At 40.6% G+C, this 23,955-nt stretch overlaps 1 protein-coding gene across 18 annotated transcripts in view; it reads right to left on the reverse strand.

The window, feature by feature from the left end:
- LOC122562011 (nuclear factor 1 B-type-like) overlaps positions 1–23,955 on the reverse strand; it is a 637,597-nt gene that overhangs the window by 130,559 nt on the left and 483,083 nt on the right. For 17 of the 18 annotated variants that reach the window (XM_043714413.2, XM_043714404.2, XM_087996880.1 and 14 more), the window contains one exon: positions 17,099–17,167. The exons of the other annotated variant lie outside the window; for it this stretch is intronic. In XM_043714413.2, coding sequence (XP_043570348.2) covers positions 17,099–17,167 — 69 coding nt within the window. The remainder of the gene's footprint in view (positions 1–17,098; positions 17,168–23,955) is intronic. 18 annotated transcript variants of the gene reach the window in all.

Consider the following 23,955-nt stretch of genomic DNA (forward strand, 5'->3'; position numbering starts at 1 on the left):
TTACATAGTGAAGAGGCCGTACAGTTAGTTTCCGCATGGAGTGGAATATGTGGATGATCAAGGATCTTTAGATTATTCAGGGGCAGCATGTTTACATTATGTGCTACAAAACTGAATCTCTGCAGATTACCCCTATGTTGGAGCTGTAATTGACCAGATGCTTGAGAGTCCCTGAGAAGATTCTGGATCAAACTTTGCAGAATATGGTTATCCAAGAACATAGAATAGTATAGCACAAGGACTGGCTCTTTGGGCTGACCATGTCTGTGTCAAACACAATGCCATTATAAACTAATAACATCTGCCTACACATGATTAGATTAGATTAGATTAGATTAGATTAGATTACTTACAGTGTGGAAACAGGCCCTTCGGCCCAACAAGTCCACACCGACCTGCCGAAGCGCAACCCACCCATTCCCCTACATTTACCCCTTTACCGAACACTACGGGCAATTTAACATGGCCAATTCACCTGACCCCTATTCCTCTATTCCCTGCCTGTTATGTGTGGGTCTAAATGCCTCTTAAACATTATTACCATATCTGCTTGTACCATTTCCCCTGGCAGCACATTCTGAGCACCTACCACACTCCGGTAAAAATTTTCCCCTCTCTCATTAAACCTATGCCCCCAGCAGTTGACATTTCTACACTAGGAAAATGTCTGAAATGTAAGGAGAGATTTATAAAATTGTAAGATGCATTTATAGGATATATAGTCGGGTATAAACCCTATAAATGCAGCTTACAATTTTATATATTTCTATCAGATTGCCTTTCAGCCTCCAAGACTCTAGTGGAAAAAAAAAATCCAAGTTTGTCCAATCTCTCTTTACACTCAAATTCAGGCAACATCTTGGTAAATGTCTTCTGCACCCTGTCCAAAACCCCCACATCTTTCATATAGTGTGGCCACGAGAACTGCACATGGTATTCCAAATGTGGCCTGACGAAAGTCTTATATAGCTGCAACATGACTTGTTAACTTTTATACTCAATGCCCCAAATGATGAAAGCAATCATTCTGTTTGCCTTCTGACCACTTTATTGACTTGTCCTTGAGTTGCCACTTTCAGAGAGCTATGGACTCACACCCCAATATCCCTCTGTATAACAATGCTCTTAAAGGTTCTACCATTTACTGTATACTTTTCTCTTGCATTTAACTTTCCAAAATGCTTCATCTCACTCTTGTCCAGTTTAAACTCCATCTGCCATTTCTCTGCCCAACTGGTCTTTATCCTGCTATATCCCTTCTTTGATAACCTCTTGAAAACTCCACCAACTTCTGTGTTATCTGCAAACGTAGTAATCAGACCACTTCAATTTTTATCCATATATATGACAAACAACACAGGTTCCAGTACCAATCCTTGCAGAACACTACTGGTGTCCAGATTTATATTAAAGTCCACCATTGACCTTTAATCAGAAAAACACCCCTCCACAATTATCCTTTGTTTTCTATGATCAAACCAACTGGCCAACCCAACTGCACTTCTGCCCTCAAACAAACCATGCCAACCACAACAAGGATAGAGTCCCCCAGGTCCTCACATTCCACCGATTAATCTGCAAGTCCAACGCATCGTCCTCATCCTCCTTCCATTACCTGCAGTCTAACCCCATCGCCAAAATGATATTTCTCTCTCCACACCCCATCTGCTTTGCACAGGGACTGCGACTCCCTCATTATATCCACAAACCCCACCTATCCCTCCTCCACATCTGGAACCTTTCCCTGTGGCGGAAGGAGTTGCAAAACCTCCCCCAACATCCACCCACCCTCCCCCCCCCCCCCCCATCCATAGCCCCAAAGAGTCATTCCACGTCTGGCAGAGATTCATGTTCTTTTCCTCTCATCAGATTTATTGCATCCTTTGCTTCCGATGTGGTTTCGTCTACATCAGAGAGACTGAGCACAAACTCGGGAACTAGTTCACGGAACATTTATCGCCTGTACTCTCCAGTCAATTTCCAGTTACCAGCCATTGCAACTCCCCCTTCTGCTTCCCCGAGGACATGTCTATCTTGGGCTTCCTCCATCATCAACACAAGGCCAGCCACAAACTAAATGAAGCACACCTTATCTTCCTCCTCAGGAGCTTATAACCATTCTGCCTTAACATAGAATTCACCAGCTTCCAAATTTTCCCAACCCCCACCTCATCAAAGACCCAGCCCTCCCTTTCCACTTCGTACCCTTAACCTGACCCTACCTATACATCTTCCTTCCCACCTATCCGCTCCACCCTTCCCACTGACCAGTCGCAGCCACTTCATACTTGCATCCACCTATTGCCATCCCATCCACCTTTCCCCCAGCCCCATCCCTCCTTCTATTTATTTCTCAGCCACCTTCCCCTCCCCCAGTATTGATGAAAGGTTCCAACCTTAAACGTTGACTCCCTTCTCCTCTGCTGGTGCTTGACCTGCTGTGCTTTTTCCAGCTCCACTCTTTATGTACTCAAACTCACCATGGATCCCATGTTAGGTAATCTCCTGGACCAGCCTACCTTGAGGGACTTTGTCAAATGTGGTGAGGAAGCAGTGGATATGTTAGTGCAGAGTATTTTTAAAAGATTATTTAGTCATGGGATGTGGGGGCTGCTTAAGTGCTCTTGGACTGAGTGGCCTGCTAGCCAATTGAAGAAGGCAGCTATGAGTTAACAAATTTGTTGTGCAACCAGAGTCATATGTAGGTCAAACCAGGTAAGGATGACAGATTTCTTTCCCTAAAGAACATCAGTGTATTAGATGAGATTTTACAATTCGTTACAGCAGTCATGGTCACTATTGCTGAGACAATTTCTATTGCAGATTTATATTAAAGTCCACCAACAATCATGGTGATATTTGAACCCATGTTCCCAGCATATTAGTTTGGACCTCTACTTCACTGAAATTATCACTGCATCTTCCTAAAGGCAGGAATATTGCAGAAGAAATACATGGGTGACTATCTATAGAGGCAATAAGTGACCCAGAGATCCATGAAACCTCTTGAGTCCAAATATTTTCTGAAGAGATCTTTAATGAGAGACAGAAACTGTACCTCAAAGGAGAGTGACCCTGAACTACATTACAACACTATGGAACAGTGGACTATTAATGCAGTGAAAGTCTCTTAAACTGTAATAAAGCAGGATTAAATTTGGTTGGAGATTCTATAGGTTTCTAAATACAAAGCCCTTTTCCATGGTGTCTGAGAGGTTTATTAGCTCCATGGTGAAGACACATCACAAAAGCAAGTGGAAAAAATATGTGGAAATTTTGAGCAGTTGGGGAGAGCATTTAGGAATTTAAAAGGGAAATAATGTACAAATAATGGCATACTCTCAACAAACCAAGGACATCATTAAAACACTTTAAATTTAATGAAGTGTTCGCACCAAATGAAAAAGCAATTTGCCTGTAGTTCTTTAAACTTAGTATACTAAACACTCAAGATATGGCTTTCTTTGCCACTTAGTGACAACAAGGTGATGGCTTTACTTCATCTGCAAGTTTGATCTCAAATATGTGGTAATTTAAATTTTTGCCATTTTAAATGCGTAGTTTTCTCCCACTCTAACCTCAGCATTCTCCATTCTTTACATTTTCCTACTGGAGTTCATTGGAATCTCGAATCCTCATTTTTCAATTAGATATTTCATGACCTTACATACCCAGACTGAATTTAGAAATTTCATGTCATAATTGGAAAACTGCTTTCACATTTCTCGATAGCAGCTTCAGGTGATAGTCAGGTTTTTGCCAATAAAGGCCCCTCTCGTCCAGTTTGCCAATGCTTTATTCCATGATGACACAATGTTGTGTCGGAACCATTATCCCTGATGTTATTTAATTAGTCCTGCCTCTGACTCTATCACAGACCTTCACTGTTCTTCTTTCCTCCCCTGCATTCCTGCCATCACCAACCTTTCTGTCTCTCTGCACCTGATTTAAAAATTGCTACAAGTGTAACTCAGTTTTAATGAAATGACATTAATTTGAAATATGAGTCATAATTTCCCCATTTTCAGGATATATGTGTGTCTGTGTGTATTCGTGTAAGGTATATGTGTGTGAATGGCATGTGAGGAGGCAATTGCATCACCGTCCTCATCATAAAAGCTTGCCAGGCTACCAGCTAATCAGTTTGCTAAGAGCCAACTGGCAAGCTGTTCGATTCACTGGAGGCTTTGGCAGAAAGCTTCTGCCTCACTGATGGGCTGAAAGGCTAATATTGTTGATGATATTCGACAGCTGTATGACCCTCAATGAGTTCTCTGAACATTCCTGTTTGTGCTGCAGACGGTATAATCAAAACTTGCAAGCAGCTTATTTTCTGTATCTGCTTTTCTGTGCTGGCTGTTTGTTACAGTGTATAAGAGATAGAGTTTCATTCCAAGTTATTGGACTTCACCTTGGACTGAGATCACGAATGGTGCCAGGATCAAACCTAAGCATCCAGACCAGCCATCGATCGAGGGGGTCTCCAATGTACGGGAGGATGTGAAGCTCACTGCTTTCTTTTTCTTCCTTTTTCACTTTTTTATTACTTAATAGATGGTCATACTTCAGTCTTTTATTTTTCTTTCATTTTCCATCTTTCGTCATTATTCAATAAATGGTTGTTTTAAGCAAATTGCTGTTGTTGCATCTTCTCTTAACTACATTTAACCGAATATAAAAAGAACTACTTGGATACACCCGATGATCCAAGATTCTTTTGGTGAAGAGGATGGGATTTGTGAAAATGTGTAAGAGAAGGGAAAAGCAACCTGATGTTCTGGAGATCTTCCATATCCCAGGATGGGGGATGGTTATCACCAGAGAAAAGAGAGAACTGGAAGCTAGGTTCCTGTGCTGTGCAAGTGCACTGAACCTTGTGGAAGTGTTACCTCTTTGTATTCTGATTTGAATGCACGTTTTTTTTTTGGTAGCTAAATGTCATCTTGTACAACTTTTGTGTTTTTGTGCCCTGGAGCTTGAGATCTGGGGATACTTTCAAGTGAGTTTGCATTTTGGGAATATATGGTGATTTGAAAATATGGTGTATGCCTGTGTGTACCTGTATGAGTGTGGAACATGCACAGTTAATGTAATGTCCTTTTAAGAAACCATCATGGTTGTCTAAAGCAAGAATGTGTGAAATGTTGATTCAAAAATTTGACTTGTAAAGCTTGGTAATAATTTACCTTTTGGAATTGGCTCCTGTTGTGTTCGGACGTGGGTAAATTACCATATTTGGAATTTCATTTGTTGGCCACAGTGAACGTCCAAAAACTGTTTTGACACGAATGAATCTTTAATTCTGGATGATAAGCTTAACTCGTTGTTAATATCCAAGTGATAGGGAAATTGGAATGTTGAAACTGCAACTTGCTGTGGGTGAAGAGTTTAGGAAAGGCAAATTTAACAAAAGAGTGGGCTTTTCCTTTGCTAAAAGTATACACACTGATTCCTTCAGAGGAGGAAGTGAGATGCATGACTTTATTACATGCAAACGTTAACATCTCACCCCTTCTGTTGAATCTATATTGCTAATTAACCCGCTGTGCTTGATGTGGAATGGATGGAGATTTTTTTTATAGAAGTTGGAGATACTGAAGGCTGAACACATTTGCTGAATTTCAACAGCGAACACAGTGATGGATGATGCACTCTCAACCTATCAAGCCATTCATCAATAACATATTTCAATGTTGGGGAAGTGGAAATGTTAATTGTACTGAGTGTCAGGAATCTCAAAACCATTGAGCCTGGGTACATTTAAGTACATCATAACAAAAACTATATTCAGACTCACAAGCCCTGCTATTCCAAAACATTTAACTGGAGTAGTTACCTTAAAATTTAAAGGGATTCTGAGAAATGATAATGTGTGTGCACACATCTCAATGGTTTCAGTGCATTCGAAAATGGTTAGCGACTTTAAGGAAGGAAACAGAATATTAAATTTGGATAAATTTACATAGATCTATATCAAATATCTAGAATGAGTAATCAAGTAACTTTAAAAAACGTGATCATCTTAGAGAAAGAACAATCAAAGTGTGTTGTGTCTGAATCAAACAGAAATGTTTGCCTTCTATTTTAAAATATCATAACATTATGTTCCATAGACGACAAATCTCTACAGATCTCTGGCATTTGATGTTGGTAATAGTTAAATTAGAAAATTGGATAAATTAAGTAATTAGGAAGGGAAGCTAGTGGCAGAAGACAACATTTGAATAACAGGTTAAAATGACAATTGAGGTTAAAATACATTTAATGAAAAGGAAGTTTAGCTGTGAGCACCAAACTGATAACTTTCTCTTGGTGATACTTGTGTCCTTGTTTTCTTTTTAAAAAAGACTGAATTGGTGATCAATTGGGATCAAATGTGGAGAAATAAGTAAAACGACAGAGATTATTTGATGAGATCATGTGGGAGTCAAGAATGCATGACATGATCTTGGGATCCTGATGTAGGTGTACAAAAGTGAATGTTACCCCGAAGATAACAAACATGGCATGGTAGAAAAACATGCACTGAAGAACGGGTCTCAGACATATACACTTACTTGACAAAAGGACTGGGGACTTGGAAGAGCATAAAAACATTGTTTAAACCAAGACACTGACACAAAAATCCACAGAGAAACTGACTTTAAAACAATGAAAGTAGTATCAGTGAAAGGGATGTAAGAATAATTACAATCAAAATAAAAAAGCGTGATTGGCTATTATGTCAAGATGTTACAGAAATTAAAGAATATGAACTCTGGAAGAGGTAATGGTGGACTGAGTGAAAGCTCCCACTGGACGACAGACAGATACCCCATCTTGAGCATTTGTATGATTAAACCAGTAGGTGATGTTGTAATAGAACATTGAACAGAGAACATAGAGTAGTACAGGCCCTTTCGCCCTCACTGTTGTGCTGGCCTTCTATCCTACTCCAAGATCAGACTAACCTACTTACACTTCATTGTACTAACTTTCATGTGCCTATCGAAGAGTCGCTTAAATGTCCCTAATGTATCTGACTCTACTGCCACTGCTGGCAATGCATTCCACTCTCACCCCACTGTTTGAGTAAAGAGCCCACATCTGACATCTCCCCTAAACCTTCTTCCAATTACCTTAAAATTATGCCCCCTCGTGATAGACATTTCACCATGAGAAAATGTTTCTGGCTATCCACTCTTTCTATGCCTCTCAACAGCTTGAACACCTCTATCAAGTCACCTCTCATCCTTCTTCACTCCAATGAGAAATGCCCTAGTTCCCTCAACCTTTCTTCATAAGACCTGCCTTCCAATCCAGGTAGCATCCTGGTAAATCTCCTCTGCACCCTCTCTAAAGCTTCCACATCATTCCTATAATGAGTCGACCAAAACTGAACACAATACTCAAAGTGTTGTCTAACCAGGGTTCTGTAGAGCTGCAGCATAACCTTACAGCTTTTAAACTCAATCCCCCTGCTAATGAAAGCCAACATGCCATAAGTCTTCTTAACAACCCTATCAACCTGGATGACAACTTTGAGGGCTCTATACACGTGGACCCCAAGATTCCTCTGTTCCTCCACACTGCCAATAATCCTGTCTTTAACCCTGTATTCTGTATTCAAATTAGACCTTCCAAAGTGAATCACTTCTCATTTTTCCAAGTTGAACTCCATCTGCCACTTATCAGCCCAGTTCTGCATCCTATCAATGTCTCTTCGGAACTTACAACAGCTCTCCACACTATCCACAACTCCACCAATCTTCATGTCATTGGCAAACTTACTAACCTACCCTTCCACTTCCTCATCCAAATTATTTGTAAAAATCACAAAGAGCAGAGGTTCCAGAACCAATCAGTGTGGAACACCACTGGTCACTCAGCTCCAGGCTGAATACTTTCCATCTATCACCACCCTCTGTCTTCTATGGGACAGTCAATTCTGTATTCAGACTGACAGGTTTCCCTGTATCCCATGCTTCCTTACTTTCTGAATGAGCATCCCATGGGGATCCTTATCAAACACCATGCTAAAATCTATGTACGCCACATCCACTCTTCTACCTTCATCAATGTGTTTTGTCACATCCTCAAAGAATTCAATAAGGTTTGTGAGGCATGACCTGCCCCTCACAAAGGGTTAAAAAACTTGTATTTTACCACCATAAGAAAACTTAGCCCTGTTTTTTTTTTCATCTATCTGTTCCCACTATATACTAGTCTTGAGAACCTTATTGCTGACAGTGGAGAGCATTAGGTGGATGACCATGAGTCCCAAAGGTTTTGTGGGTACCAAATATAAAAGTTGAATCTCAATTTTTGGGCCACCTTCACCGTCCTACAAAAGGATCGCGGACTCTCTCTGACCTGACAGGTCTCCTGCATAAAGGGCATCTCCACCTACTTGGGGAATTGCAAGAAATGAATGCCCCTCCAGATGCTGCCAGGCCAGCATTCTTTGTGTTTGCTGAAGTAATGTCTCCATTCTTTTGTTCCTAATTTTATTTTTTCTGAGGATATGTGATTGGGATCAGATAGGGTCTTTCACATTTCAACTTTGGTACATATGCCATCAAGTCAAAGACATTTCAAAACAGCTTATTTTTCACTATTTCAATTTTCAATTAATTTTCAAACTCAAAACACCTAATTGCTCCTGGGAGGCTCATGTCAGGTATATGACCTCCCTCTCTCAATCTCAAAATGACTAACTTTTGTCTACTCTGTTCCTTGTTAGCTAACAACTTCTTTATTCATATGAATGTGTTAAGACAGTTAGTGTATGTGAAACAAGGCTGAGGTGTAGGAGTCTGTGGTAAGGAAACCCTAGGAAAAATAAAATGTGGAAAGCATAAGCTGAAGGTAAAGCCTGATGAACGTTAGAGCTGTAATGTTTGATACCATGTATATTGTAGCACAAAGGGGGTACTTGCATAAGGAGATAGTTACCACTCAATGAAGCATACAATGATTCATAAAATTGGCAAGGAAGAAATTATATTGAAGAAATATCCTCAAGATGGATACAGATGAAGAAAGCTGGAGAAAGTTTGAGTCCATGCATGATATTATTTTGCTGTTATTGAGTGAGGTGATCTATGGATAGGGAAATGGAGGATTAAAAAATGAAGGAACCTGAATCTGGAATATCCTGAATTCTAGAGCAAATTATGAAAATAGATTAACTGAAAAAATGTAACATTGATTAACAGCCAGCTAGTCTGGCAAACTTGCTTTTTAATCCCCCTCTTGCAGATTTCAAGGGCCTTCAGCAGAAATGGGATCCTTGACCCCAGGATGAGAGACAGAATAAATTAAATTGTGTGTATACATGTGTCATGGTTGAGCAGTGACTGTAATTAAGGATATTACTGCTATTTGCATTAGCATTGGATGCTGCCTGACCTGCTGTGCTTTTCCAGCACCACTCTAATCTAGACTCTGGTTTCCAGCATCTGCAGTCCTTGTTTTTACCATGGAAATTGACAGGCTCCTCTTAATTTGTGAAACCATCGAAGGCAGACAGGTACTTGGCATGACTTGTCGGTTCCATCACGGCCTTGAATGTACATTAGGGGTGGGATATATATTTAAGGACTGGTCCCCAAAGGCTACTGTGATCATTGATTTGGAGATACAGCCCAATGTTGTATTTTTTTATTGGTGTTAGTTATTTTCATTGTAGTTTTAATCTTCTAGTATAGATTACATTATAATGTTACTTCTTATTATATGTTCTTGTGCAGCTATTTCTGATTTGCATCTGCATTTGCAATTGCAACATATGTCGTCAAATATCATTGCAAATATCATCAGGATGGATTGTATACAATGGGCTGAAGGGCTAAAATTATTGATAATATTCAACAGCTGCATAACCTGTGAACCTTCTTGCATGTGCTGCAGATGGCACAATTAAAACTTCTTTTCTGAACTAGCAAGCAGCTTGTTTTCTGCATGTGCTTATCTGTGCTGGCTGTTTGTTTGACTGTATAAGAAAGAGAGTTTCATTCCAAGTTATTGGACTTCACCTTGGACTGGGATCATGAACGGTGCTCAGAAGAAACCTAAGCCTCCAGATGAGCCATCGATCAAGGGGTCTCCAATTTGCAGGAGAGCATGAGGCTCATTGCTTTCTTTCCCATCCTTTCACATTTTAAAAACAAATTTAATAGATGGCCATAGTTCAATCTTTTATTTTTCCTTCATTTTCATCTTTTATCATTACTCAATAAATGTTAATAGTTAAGCAAATTGCTGTTGTCGAGTCTTCTCTTAATTACAAATCCAAAAAGAACCTCCTGGATACACCGTGTCATCCAAGACACTCACCAAAAGCTTTTGGCCAGAGGGTGGCAGCTTCTGGGTGCTGAACATCTTTGATTGAGCCTAGACTTCAGGGGCTCCAAAATTGAGAAGAAATGTGGTTTTTGTTAAACGTAACATGCAGTGGGAATTGTGGGGAAAGGAGAGGAGAGTGTTAGGTGGATCAGAGATAAGGTGAGGCGGTTGGTTTTTCATAAGCAGACACTTTGGATCTTCTTTCCATGTGCAGCTACAATTAGTCCCAGACTGGGGCAAATGAAAGGACACCCCACACCCGGACAAGCCAGACATTTCTGTTACCAGCCAGAAAAGCAGGTATATTGGGGAGGTGATGAGTTGAGACCCCTAACTAGCCATTAATTAACCACATTGCTGGTGTGTCAAGAAAGTCCTCAATGGATGTTCTTGACATCATTTAATTGATGAGGTGCCAAATAGGGGGCATATTTCTCTCAAAGGCTAACTTGCCATTAATTCCCATTCCCACTGCTTACGAGGAGTGGAGAATTCCATCCCTTAAACTCTGCTTGTCTCTCCACAGATGCTGTCTAACCTGTGGAGTACTTCTTGTATTATTTCAGATTTTCAGCATCCACACATTTGCTTTTTTGTTACTTTCTTTACTGATCTTGTGTTGATATCTAAATTTGTACAATATCACAAACATCTGCTTATTTACCAAATTGTCACCTGGTTCATTTTGGCATATGAGAACCTAAAATATATATGTGAACACTGACAGTATAATAGAAAAGATATAAGCTGAGAGATTTTATGTGATTGATTAAACTGCAGTTAGAATATTGTAACTGGTCATGTATGTGTCCTGCTTGGGAATGTGAGGTCCACAGATCAGATCCACGAAGATAATACCAAGAGGACAAGTTTCACTAACAAATAGCAAAAACAAAAATTGAGGCTCTATTCAATGAAGCAGTGAAGGTGAAGCATGCCCTTTTAAAAAATACCATCAGGCAGCAGATAACAGATGACTTCAATATTAAATACATCAACAAAGAGAGGTTTGGGAAATACTCTTCTTAAAAACCTCAGGCTATGTGAGGGCAACTCAGTTTCAAAAGTCTTAGTTCAAACATGGACAAAATTGTCAAATCCTAAATGTGAGATGAGACTGGCTGTCCTTGACATCAAGGTCCTACGTGATTAATTATGGCATCAAGGTGCCCCAACAAATTAGAATCAATGGAAATCAGAAGAAAAACTCTGCTGGTTGGAGTCATACTGCACACGTAGGAAAATGGTTGTTGGAAATCAGTCTTCTGAGCTTCAGGACATTTTTGCAAGGGTTCCTCAGGGTAGAGTCCTAGGTCCAACCATCTTCAGTTGCTTCATCAATCACCTTCCTCCATCGCAAGGTCAGAAGTGGGTATGTTCACTGCTCTTAGGCTTGTAATTTCCTTGAAGTATATAAGTATCAGGTTGCACAATGCTCAGTACATTTGCAACCCCTCAAATATTGAAGTACTCCATGTCCATATGCAGCAAGACCTGGACAATACGTAGATTTGGGCTGACAAGTGGCAAATAACCTCTGAGCCATGCCAATAAATACTGTGGTTACAAGTGCAGTTCAGATGCCAGCAATCCTGCAGCGAGTAACTCACCCCGACTTCTCAAAGTCTGTCCACTAGCTCTCAAACAAAAATCAGGAGAGCTTTCCATTTGCCTAAATTAGAAAACTTCCAACAATATTCAAAATAGTTGAAAGACCCAAGAAATAGCAGCTCATTTGAATAGCATTCCTTTTACCATCTTAATCATTTACTGTCTATTGCTGTGTAGAGAACCAGGACAATGTACTATTTGCCAGACTCTCAGACTGGAGCAAGCTTTTAAGCAAACTACCAGTTAGAATTCAGGAGGGAGGATGATCTATGATCAGGGAAATGAATCCAATGGCAAGCTAAACACTCACAGATTTGCTCAGGTTCGGCTGGAAGAAGAAATTGCTAGATTGAGCTTTACACCTGCAGGTTGGTTTGGAAATCTTGAGGGATGTGCTTCTCAATGGTCAGTCAATGTAATAGCATGGTGATGTGTAGAAGTATTGAACCCACTGGAATTTGGGAGGGAGTATGGACTATTGGAAGGATGTTGTGAAACTTGAAAGGGTTCAGAAAAGATTAACTAGAATATTGCTAGGGTTGGAGGATTTGAGCTACAGGGAGTGACTTAATAGGCTTGGGCTGTTTTCCCTGGAGTGTCAGAGGCTGAGGGCTGACCTTATAGAGGTTTATAAAATCATGAGGGGCATGGGTAGGATAAATAGACAAGGTATTTTCCCTGGGATGGGTGAGTCCAGAAATAGAGGGTATAAGTTTAGGGTGAGAGGGGAAAAAGATAAAAAGAGCTCAGGGGCAACCTTTTCACACAAAGGGTGATGCATGTATGGAATGAGCTGCCAGAGGAAGTGATGGAGGCTAGTACAACTACAGCATTGAAAAGGCATCTGGATGGGTGTATGAATAGGAAGCGTTTAGAGGGATATGGGCCAAGTACTGGCAAATGGGACTAGATTAGGTTAGGATATCTGGTCAGCATGGATGTGTTAGACCAAAGGATCTGCTTCCGTGCTGTACATCTCTGACTCCAAGACTTGTCAAGATGGCAATTCTGTAGACAGCATGTTGTAAAGTTTATTAATATGGTGTGGTGTCATTAGTCAAGTTAAACATTAATTAAGATAGCAGTTTCAATAGTCTGAAGCATTAGTGACACATTCGGCAATGTTTATTAATGTTGCTTTGATATTGTTTTGTCTGTTACAGTAAAAGTCATAAAACGTAATCTTGTCCTGCGATTCTTTTATTCTAAATTGTAGGCTTGCAATTCTTTTTAAGTATGTAAGTTTTATAAAACGTGTTTTGGGACTGTCTATATAAATTAAGGTTAAAATGAATGGAGTCATAGAAGTCTGCCTGATATTAATCTAGGTGCTAAGCCTACTAAAGATTAAAGGAATGCCTAGGCTGATTTACTGGGAAGAAGGTGCAAAGAAATTCACACTTGCTCACAACATAGCTACTTCAATACTCGGTCCATGTGAATAGATATAAAAGAGACCTAAGGGGGAACCTTTTCACGCAGAGGGTGGTGCGTGTGTGGAATGTGCTGCCAGAGGAAGTGGTGGAGGCTAGTACAACTGCAACATTTAAAAGGCATCTGGATGGGTATATGAATAGGAAGGGTTTGGAGGGATATGGGCCAGGTGCTAGCAAATGGGACTAGATTGGGTTGGGATATCTGGGTGGTAAAAACAATGACTGCAGATGCTGGAAACCAGATTCTGGATTAGTGGTGCTGGAAGAGCACAGCAGTTCAGGCAGCATCCAAGGAGCTTCGAAATCAACGTTTCAGGCAAAAGTCCTTCATCAGGAATAAAGGCAGTGAGCCTGAAGCGTGGAGAGATAAGCTAGAGGAGGGTGGGGGTGGGGAAAAAGTAGCATAGAGTACAATGGGTGAGTGGGGGAGGGGATAAAGGTGATAGGTCAGGGAGGAGAGGGTGGAGTGGAGAGATGGAAAAGGAGATAGGCAGGTAGGACAAGTCCAGACAAATCATGGGGACAGTGCTGAGCTGGAAGTTTGGAACTAGGGTGAGGTGGGGGAAGGGGAAATGAGGAAACTGTTGAAGACCACATTGATGCAATGGGGTTGAAGTGTTCCGAGGCGGAAGATGAGGCGTTCTTCCTCCAGGCGTCTGGTGGTGAGGGAGCGGCGGTGAAGGAGGCCCAGGACCTCCATGTCCTCGGCAGAGTGGGAGGGGGAGTTGAAATGTTGGGCCAAGGGGCAGTGTGGTTGATTGGTGCGGGTGTCCCGGAGATGTTCCCTAAAGCGCTCTGCTAGGAGGCGCCCAGTCTCCCCAATGTAGAGGAGACTGCATCGGGAGCAACGGATACAATAAATGATATTAGTGGATGTGCAAGTAAAACTTTGATGGATGTGGAAGGCTCCTTTAGGGCCTTGGATAGAGGTGAGGGAGGAGGTGTGGGCGCAGGTTTTACAGTTCCTGCGGTGGCAGGGGAAAGTGCCAGGATGGGAGGGTGGGTTGTAGGGGGGGGGGGGCGTGGGCTGGGATATCTGGTCGGCATGGACGAGTTGGACCGAAGGGTCTGTTTCCACGCTGTACATCTCTTTGACTATAACTTTGACTTTGACATTATGATGCAAATGGTTTTAGAGAGAAAGTGTTTCCAAAATATCTCTGAACACTTACTAACACAGTGAGTCTGTCAGGGTTAAGAGAGAAATCAGATAGAAACTGGAAGTCTGTGGGTGACCATACTAGATTGTGGGCCGAAGCTTGTGCTTAAATTCAAAAGATCAAATTTGAGAGAAGTTAAGGTAAGGTTTAAAGATTTTTATGGCTAGTGAAAATTGAAGGATCAGTTGTAATACTCCCACTATGAAGGTCAACTCTGGGGTTAAAAATTTCTAGGTTTTGAAAGAGAAAATTCAAAGCTGGAAAAACAATTTCAGACTGGTTTCAGAAGAATTGAATGTCCACTTAAAGGAAAATGTAACATGTTCCTGATTATGGTATTGTTTGCTTTGGTTGTTTTAAATGATCTGTTCTACACTACATTGGACAAACAGGCAGAAAACTAGCCACCAGGATACATGATCATCAACTAGCCACAAAAAGACATAACCCATTCTCACTAGTATCCTTACATATAGATGAGGAAGGACACCAAGTCGACTGGGAGAACACATCCATTCTAGGACAAGCCAAACATACTCACACACAAGAATTCCTAGAAGCATGGCATTCCAATCGGAACTTTATCAACACACACATTGACTTGGATCCCATTTACCACCCCCTGAGAAAAAGAATGGGAAATGATGCCACCAGAGGAAATGATGTCATCACAGGAAATGACACAATCAACCCAAGGAAACCCAAATACATAAATGGAAAGTGGGCCATACCATCAGTGCTTCATCTGGAGGTTTATTGATGATATTACCTAGTATGGTGACAAAACATCTGAAAATGAACCTTCCAGCTCAGCGAGCAAACCTACATCTAACTCTGTTCTACAGTTTAAAAATGAGTTTTCAATAAAATTGCTGTTGAGTTAATAGTGCTTTCAGTCTGTTTGTTGCTGTAAACATCTTAAAACATGAAATCTACTTGTGTCATCCATTCAACTATAAACAGGAAGTCTTTATTTTTAAAATATAAATAAACATTTTCTAATCAACAAAGATATTATTACATACATCTGGAGCACCTGGAACCTGAATCTGGTCCTCTTGGTTTAGAGGTAAGGACATTATCACTGTAGTTCCAGAGCCCCCTGAAAATATTAATACTAGTCTCCCTGAGAATTTTAATACTTTGTTGCGTTAGGCCTTATTTCTTGAAGTATTTACAGCTGCAGTTCCCTTTTGTTCCTGGTATGTCAGAGCAAGATCTAATTAACAGAGTAATTAATTAATTAGCTTTAATTGATTTTGAAATGCAACTTTTGTTTCACTTCCTTTGTGTTAATCAGACACCAAAGACAAGCAATCTACAGAAGGTTAATGTCCCGGCTCTTCAATTTCCCGCTTTTACTGTGACATTTTGGACTAGATTGTTGCTCTCATTGTGTGATGATAATCTGATGAACTGCATAATGGATGGGGCTACAAGATTACTGACACACTTTGGAGACTTCACCTTGAATATTTCTGATAGACTCATGGTCAGAACTTGTTGAAGAATGCTGTATTTCTATCATTTTGTACCATGAAAGCTAACTGCTAATGTAATTCTTTCTGTATAATTTTGCGATTGACAATAAAGCCATATTTGTAATTTAACTTGTCTGTCACTATGGATTTCTTATCTCATAATTCAGGGATACAAGAACTATTGACTCCATATTATTATACACTTAATGGTAAGGTCCTAGGAAATGTAGCTGAGCAAGCGATAGGTGGATAAAGGTGAGGGAGAAGGCGATAGGGCAGAGGGGAGAGTGATGGACAGGTCCGGAGGGCGGTGTTGAGTTGGAGGCTTGGGAGTGGGATAATGTGGGGGGGGAGGGGAATTGAGGACGCTGTTGAAATCCACATTTGTCCCGTGGGGAATTAAAGTGTTCAGCCATGGGCAGTCAGGTTGGTGGACACAGTTGTCCCAGAAATGTTCTCTGAAACATTTGCAAGATGTTTCAGAGAACATTTGTCCTGTATCCCCAATGAACATCTCTTGGACACTCGCACCACCAACCCCACTGCCACGTGGCTGAACACTTCAACTCCCCTTCCCACTCCATCAAGGACTTGCAGGTCCTGGGCCTCCTCCACCCTCAAACCGTTACCACCTGATGCCTGGAGGAAGAATGCTTTATATTCTGTCTTGGGACCCTGCAACCACACAGGATAGATTTGGATTTCAGCAACTTCCTCATTTCCCCACCCCCACATTATCCCAGTCCCTATCTTCCAACTCGACACCGCCCTCCAGACCTGTCCTTCACTCCCCCCCTGCCCTCTCCCTCACTTCATCCACCTATTGCTTTCTCAGCTACCTTTCCCCAAACCCCACCCCCTCCCATTTATCTCTCAGCCCCGACCCACAAGCCTCATTCCTGATGAAAGGCTCATGTCCGAACCATCAACTCTCCTGCTCCTCGGATGCTGCCTGACCTGCTGTGCTTTTCCAGCACTACAGGCTCAACTCACTTTGTACCTGGTATCACCAGAAGAGAGTTAATATATTGTAAAATGAGTAATTGGTTTTCTAAGATGAAACCCAGCCAGTGGTAATACTTACTTCGTGACACTCGCACAAGCTCTCCAATGCTGAAGACTCCAGACTTTACAAAGCTGTCTTCTAGATATGCTAAAAGTGAAGAGAGGAAAAATTATTTTAGGTGTCTTACTAATTAGTTAAATGACTTCACCTCTGAAAGGATCTTAACTAACCATTCCTTTGAATAAACAGTGCCAGAAAAACATCACTTTGTAAATAATTGATTCAGATTAGAAGGGCAATGAAGTAATGACCCTTTTTTGTAGCTTTGGACTCATAGTCTGAAGACCAGAGTTCAAACATGATATTTTCACTGAGTCTGTTTGCCAATCAACAGCTATAGTGGGAAGATTAGTTTTTCCATCAGTGAAAAAATGACTGGAATGCTCGTGAAATGTTCAACACTTGGCCATCGTGGTTATTCTAAACCAGAGAAAGAAGGGATGGAATCGGAATAATAATCCAAAGACTGAAAATGCATGCGCTGAAAGGAATATAATGCTTTTTTTTAAGATGGTTTTATTTGTGGGCCATAAGCTGTAACAAGGGTGACACAGAAACAGTGATTTTGGCATAGTTGCAGGTGGCCAATGAAGAACAACGTTACATAGCTATACATTAGGAGCAGCATTTTTTAACATTCCACAATCTGGAGCTATTGTTTTTATGAAAAAAGCTTATTTTTGTCATCTCAGGAATATTAGAAAACAAAAATTCAAATCAAAAAGTAGGTTATATATGGAAATATAAGTAATTTGTATTTCATAAGCAATAGTCTCTTTCCAGTCTTGTACATTATGCTATATTATGCTTACACTCTTGTAATTTAAAGTAAAAGGAGAGTGTACAAAAGGATTACATTGCCAAGTGATGATTGTGGACCTGAATATCCATAGCAATTGCAAAAAAGTTTAAAATACTGAAGATTGGGGTTTCTATTGTCTACACATGTGTATAAAGAAACGACCAGAGTTTGTACACTTAGTTCATTAACATACATTTGATCAGGAACTGTAAAGGCTGGAGTTTGGAAAGTGTAAATGATGTGTTTCACAGAATGTGGAAAACTTGATTGTATAGTTTGAATGTACAGAACACAAATGTTGCTAAAAAGAGACATGAAGTTTTGCACTTTGCAACTGTGTACACAAGAAAACCAACTTTAGAAGGAAACAACAATTTATACAGCATGAGAAGAGGACACTGATTGATTGGACTGTGGTTAACATGAATACAGCACAAACTGTTAACTGTCTTGAACAACAAATTAAATTCAAGCCTGGCAAGTTGAATCTGATTGGTCAGATCACTGCCATGTGGAAAAATGTATGGACATTCCTTTTGCCACACAAAGGACAGGACTCTATATGCAAATAGCCACTTTGCGTTTCTTGGGGGGGGTCCAAGTACGAGAGATCAGGATGACATCTGCAAGAATCAATGACCTATTAATGCAGGTGCTTCATGAATGATCTAGTTTCTTTCTTGTTTTAACCAATACATTAGTGTTGCACCTCGAACAAAATGAGAACTGACTGCTCTTTTGGAGCAATTGTGAGCAATTCCTTTCCTGCACTATAGCAATTACTTTAAATTAAGGTATAACAATAAAAAAGAGACATTAATAAGTATGAAGGAAGGTAATTCATACATTGGGTTTTTTTGCAAATGCAAAGCCAGATTTAATATTCGTTATTTATGTAGGGTGTTACCCAGCTGGACTTTGTTGTGGGGAGGTGATGGTGATGGTGGTGGGAATCAAAATACTCACCCACCCAAAAATAAAGTCGATGTCAAAATGACTGAGTTTATTATAAATGGCCTTACAACATTGAATAAACTGCCTGCAGCCTAAACAAGCAGCCAGCTACCAGCTCTTGCAATCCAAATAGTGCCAGAACACAATAATGGGCCTTGGTGGGGCTATGAAGGCCTGCGGAGATCAAAGACACAGGGAAACCCTGGGCTTTTAGTGTGGGGAATCATCACACACCCAAGAGGAAAAGGGGAGAAACAAGAATGAAGCATCCTCATGTCCTCATAACCACACACTACCACTCCCAGGTGAGCTGCCAGAAGGGACCTAGAGCTTGACAGCAGAATACCAAAGATGGCCACTGCTCAAAATGCATCTGGCCTCAACTCCACATAAACAGATAGGAAGAACAGCCTGGTTTGAGCTGTATTTTAATACAGACCTTTCACAAGCTGTTGATGTGTTGTAAAACATTAACAGTGGTTTCTCAAATGGTCACATAGATGTCCTTGGAATGAAATGACAACTAGCTGATTTCTGCAGTATATTTTTTGAAGGAACTATGGAATAATAATTGGGTGATCATCCATTATCATAGCGTAATAGAGAACTAAAGCAAATAAAAGGCTCTTCAGTTCATCACATCTGCACCATCAAAACTAAACACCTAAATGTCTAATCCCATTTTCTAGCACTTGTTACATTGTCTTGAATGTCTTTGCATTGCAATTTGGTGTCTAAATACTTCTTAAATGTTATGAGGGTTTCTTACTCCCCCACCCTTATAGACAGTGAGTTCCAGATTCCCACCACTCTCTGGGTGAAAACATTTTTCCTTACATTGGGGAAGTGATGATGAGTGGTATTAATGCTGCACTGTTAATCCAGAGACCAAGGTAATGTTCTGGGAAGTCAGGTTCGAATTCTGCCATGGCAGATGGTGGAATTTGAATTCAACAAAAAAAAATTGGAATTAAGAGTTTAATGACAACCATCAATACATTGTCAACTGCCAGAAAAAAATGGTTCACTAATGTCCATTAGGGAAGTAATCTGCCATCCTTAGGTGGTCTGATCTAAATGTGACTCCAGGTCCACAGCAATGCGGTTGGTCCCTAACTGCCATCTGAACTATTAGGGATGAGCAAAAAATGTTGCCCTGGCTGGTGAAATCCTCAACGTATGAATGAATTTTAAAAAAACATGAAACCTTCTGCCCCTTCTCTTAAATCTATGCCCCGGTCACTGATCCCTCCATCGAGTGGAATTGTTTCTTCCTGTCTACCCTATTTAAGGCTATAATTGTATACATCTCAATCATATTTCCTTTCAATCTCTTTTGCTCAAAGGAAAATAACTCCAGTCTGTCCAGTCTCTCTTTATAACTAAAATTCACCAGCCCAGGCGACATCCTGGTAAAACTCCTCTGCACCCTTTCTATTGCTATCACATCCCTCACATAATGTGAATTCCAGGGATGCAGACAATACTTTAGCTGTGGCCTAATCAATGTTTTTTCATAATTCAGGCATTACCTCCCTGCTCTTAAACTCTATGACTCATTTAATAAAGGAAAATATATCATATGCCTTCTTAATTTCTTTATTCACTGTTCCTTTGATCTTTGGTGCTTCCTTGGTCCTGATGCTTATAATGTATTCTCTTTCTTGTTTGTCCTGCTCAAGCGCATCATTTCAGATTATTCTAAACTGAATTTCATTTGTCACTGATCAGCTCATCTGATCAACCCATCTATATCTTCCTGTAATCTAGGGGCATTCCACCTTTCGATTTATATACTAACAAGGGTAAGCCATTCAGGACTGAGATGAAGAAGAATTTTTTTTCATTCAAAGAGTTGTGAACCTGTGGAATTCCCTCCTACAGAAAGCTGTCAGGGTCAGTTTGTTAGATACATTCAAGAGGGAGCTGGACAAGGCCTGTGCGGCTAAATGGATCAAGGGGAATGGAGAGAAAGTGCGAATGGGATATTAATATTGCATGTTCAGCCATGATTATACTGCATGGTGATGCAGGCTCGAAGGGCTGAATGGCCTACTCCAGCACCTATTTTCTACATTTCCATTTATCATCCCATCAACTTTTATATCATGTGAATTTACTGATCAACCCATCTACATTCAAGTTAAATAATTTATATAAACCACAAACAGCAAGAGCCCCAAAACTTACATCTGCAGAATCCCACAGGAAAAGGATCCCGGTTGCAAAAGCACCCCTCAACCTTCATAATTGCCACTTAGCCAATTGTGAAGCCAATATGCCAATTTTTCTTTGATACCATAAGTTTTTTGCATTTGCTAACTGTATCCTATGGGAAACCTCATCAAAAAGCTTTGCTGAAGTCCAAGTAAACAACATCAAATTATTGCCCTCATCTACATACCTGGTCACCTCTTCGAAAAAATTCAATCAAGTTGTGTGCAGTTCTGGTTACCTCGCTGCAGGAGGTATGTGGAGGCTTTGGAGGCAGAGGAGGTTTGCCAGCATCTGGCCTGGATTGGAATGTATTAACCATAGGGAAAGGTTGGACAAACTTGGATTATTTTTTTCTAGAGCATCGGAGGCTGAGAAGGCGACCTGATAGAAGTATATAAAATTATCAGGGCATGGATAGATTGGATAGTCACAATCTTTTTCCAGGGTGCAAATTTCAAATACTGAGGGGCATAGGTTTAAAGTGAGAGGGAGAAAGTTTAAAGGAGATGTGCGAGGCAAAATTTATTTTTGCAAAGGATGGTAGATACCTGGAATGCATTGTCAGGGGAGGTGGTGTAGGCAGAGGCAGAGGGTTCTTGGCATGGTAGTAATGCCCCTTCCTCTGAGCCAGGGGGCCCATGTTCAAGTTCCACCTGCTCCAAAGGCATGTAATCATATCCCTGAACAGGTTGCTAAGAAAATATCTATAAACACAAACAGTAGCAATGTTGAAGAGGCATTCATGCAGGCACATGAACAGGCAGAGAATAGCAGGATATGGACCATGTGCAGGCAGATAGGATTAGTTTAAAATGGCATCATGGTCAGAACAGTCATGGCAGGCCAAAGAATTCCTATGTTTTACTGCTCTATGTTAATTGACATTAATTATTTAAGAGATGCCGTGCAAAATGGAGCACCAGGGATAACTGTCCGCTCCGGGGAAGGAGACCAGGAGCACCAAGCATCTTTGGGGTCAAGGTATGCCCATGAAAACATTTAAATAATGGAATCTGACCCCTGACCCCATGAACCGTGAAGGGGTCAGCACCAGTGGTGTGAAGTACCACATGGATTTTCAGGGGAATGTTCCTGCCAGTCTACCATCAGGGATTGATGAGTAATTGCTTTCCATAACATGGTTCAGTATTTTCAGTGTCCACTGGATATTATCCTTGCCTCTGATTCAAAGGTAATGGATTTAAGTCCCGCACCAGAAGCTTCAAAACAGAATCCAGGCTGATGTTCCAGTGCAGCAGTGAGAGATAAAAGATACAATCTTAGTCTAGTCTGTTCAGCATTTGATGAAGAGTATGGATGCATTGTATGTGAGGTCTGTTTCATTCCCTAGCCTGACTGAACAAATCAAACAGTCTCTTCCCTCTTTCAGTTCTGGCCTCTTGAGCATTTACAATTTCAGTTGCTCCACCATTGGGGACTGTGGCTTCAGTTGCTGAAGACCTAATCTTTCTGGAGCGCTCGAGCTACAGGGACAGGCTGAATAGGCTAAGGGCTACTTTTCCTGGAGTGTTGGAGGCTGAGGGGTTAACTTATAGAGAATTATAAAATCATGAGGGGCATGGATGGGGTGAATAGCCAAGGTCTTTTCCCCAGGGTAACAGAGTCCAAAACGAGAGAGCATAGGTTTAAGGTGAGAAAGGAAAAATATAAGAGACCTAAGGATGGTGTGTGTATCGAAGGAGCTGCAGGGAAAGTGGTGGAGGCTAGTACAATTAAAACATTTACAAGGCATCTGGACAGAGACATGAATAGGGAGGGTTTAAACGGGTATGGACCACATGCTGGCAAATGGGACTAGGTTAATTTGGAATGTCTGATCTGCATGAACTAGTTGGACCAAAGGGTCTGTTTTCATGCTGTACAACTCTAAGACTCTATGACTTAAATTGGTCAGATATGACCTCCCTTTACCAAAACCATGCTGACTCTTCCTAATTAATCCCTACTTCTCCATGTACAGATTAGTTTTATCTCTCAGAATTTGTTACAATAGTTTCCTCACCATATAGGTTAGGATGACTGACCTGTAGTTTCCTGGTGTACTCCTTGCTGCCTTCTGAAATGACAAGCTTTCTGATTTCTATGGCATACTTTTGAAGAAAATGTGGAATAACATTTAGGTGTTTGTCCATTGCTCCTGACACTAACGTGTGTGTATACTGTTATGCACCAGACCAAACCCCCTCAAAATATATCAAAGAGGTAGCCTAGACTCTAATTTTTTATTTTATTTAGAGGCAATTGTAAGGCACTGTGTTCCAGATATGATTCAATTCTCAATATGACTCTATGTCTCTAAATGGTCCACTACCAGGCTTTCAGCAAAACACACTGACAACATCGCTAAAACACAAAAAAAAGGCATAACTTTAACTCCATTGAAATATTTAATAAAATATATTATTTAACTCCTAATTTACTGACTTATTTTCAACTTGTGCAGTGTAGCAGCATCACATATAAACACACCCTTGGCAAAGCAAATTCAGGAATACAGATTTTACCCATGTTATCTCCTTTCCAGTCCAAGAGAAAGGAACACTGAAAGAACACTGAAAAAAAAAGCAGAGAGAGAACTTAAGCTTTCTCCTGCAGCAGAAAGAATGCCATATCCATCAGTTTCAACTGCCAATTCCAAAACATAGCCGAAAGCAAAACTAAACCCCTGGGTCTGTGTAGGCCTAACTCCACCCACTCATGCTTCTTTCATCTTAAAAAACACACTTAGGGAGCTCAAAACTGTTCACCAATTGCTTCTGAAGCAGATATGTCACCATCATAGTGTCAACAGCTCTCTTCAAGAGACACAAGACAGAACATCTCTTAAGGGCACAGTAATGTCACAATACCCTACACTATAAAGTCTGGCATGTATCTTAAT

Source organism: Chiloscyllium plagiosum, unplaced genomic scaffold (assembly GCF_037043375.1).
Source record: "Chiloscyllium plagiosum isolate Xiang-an unplaced genomic scaffold, Cpla_swu_hap1 HiC_scaffold_2, whole genome shotgun sequence".
In the NCBI taxonomy this organism is placed as follows: domain Eukaryota; kingdom Metazoa; phylum Chordata; class Chondrichthyes; order Orectolobiformes; family Hemiscylliidae; genus Chiloscyllium; species Chiloscyllium plagiosum.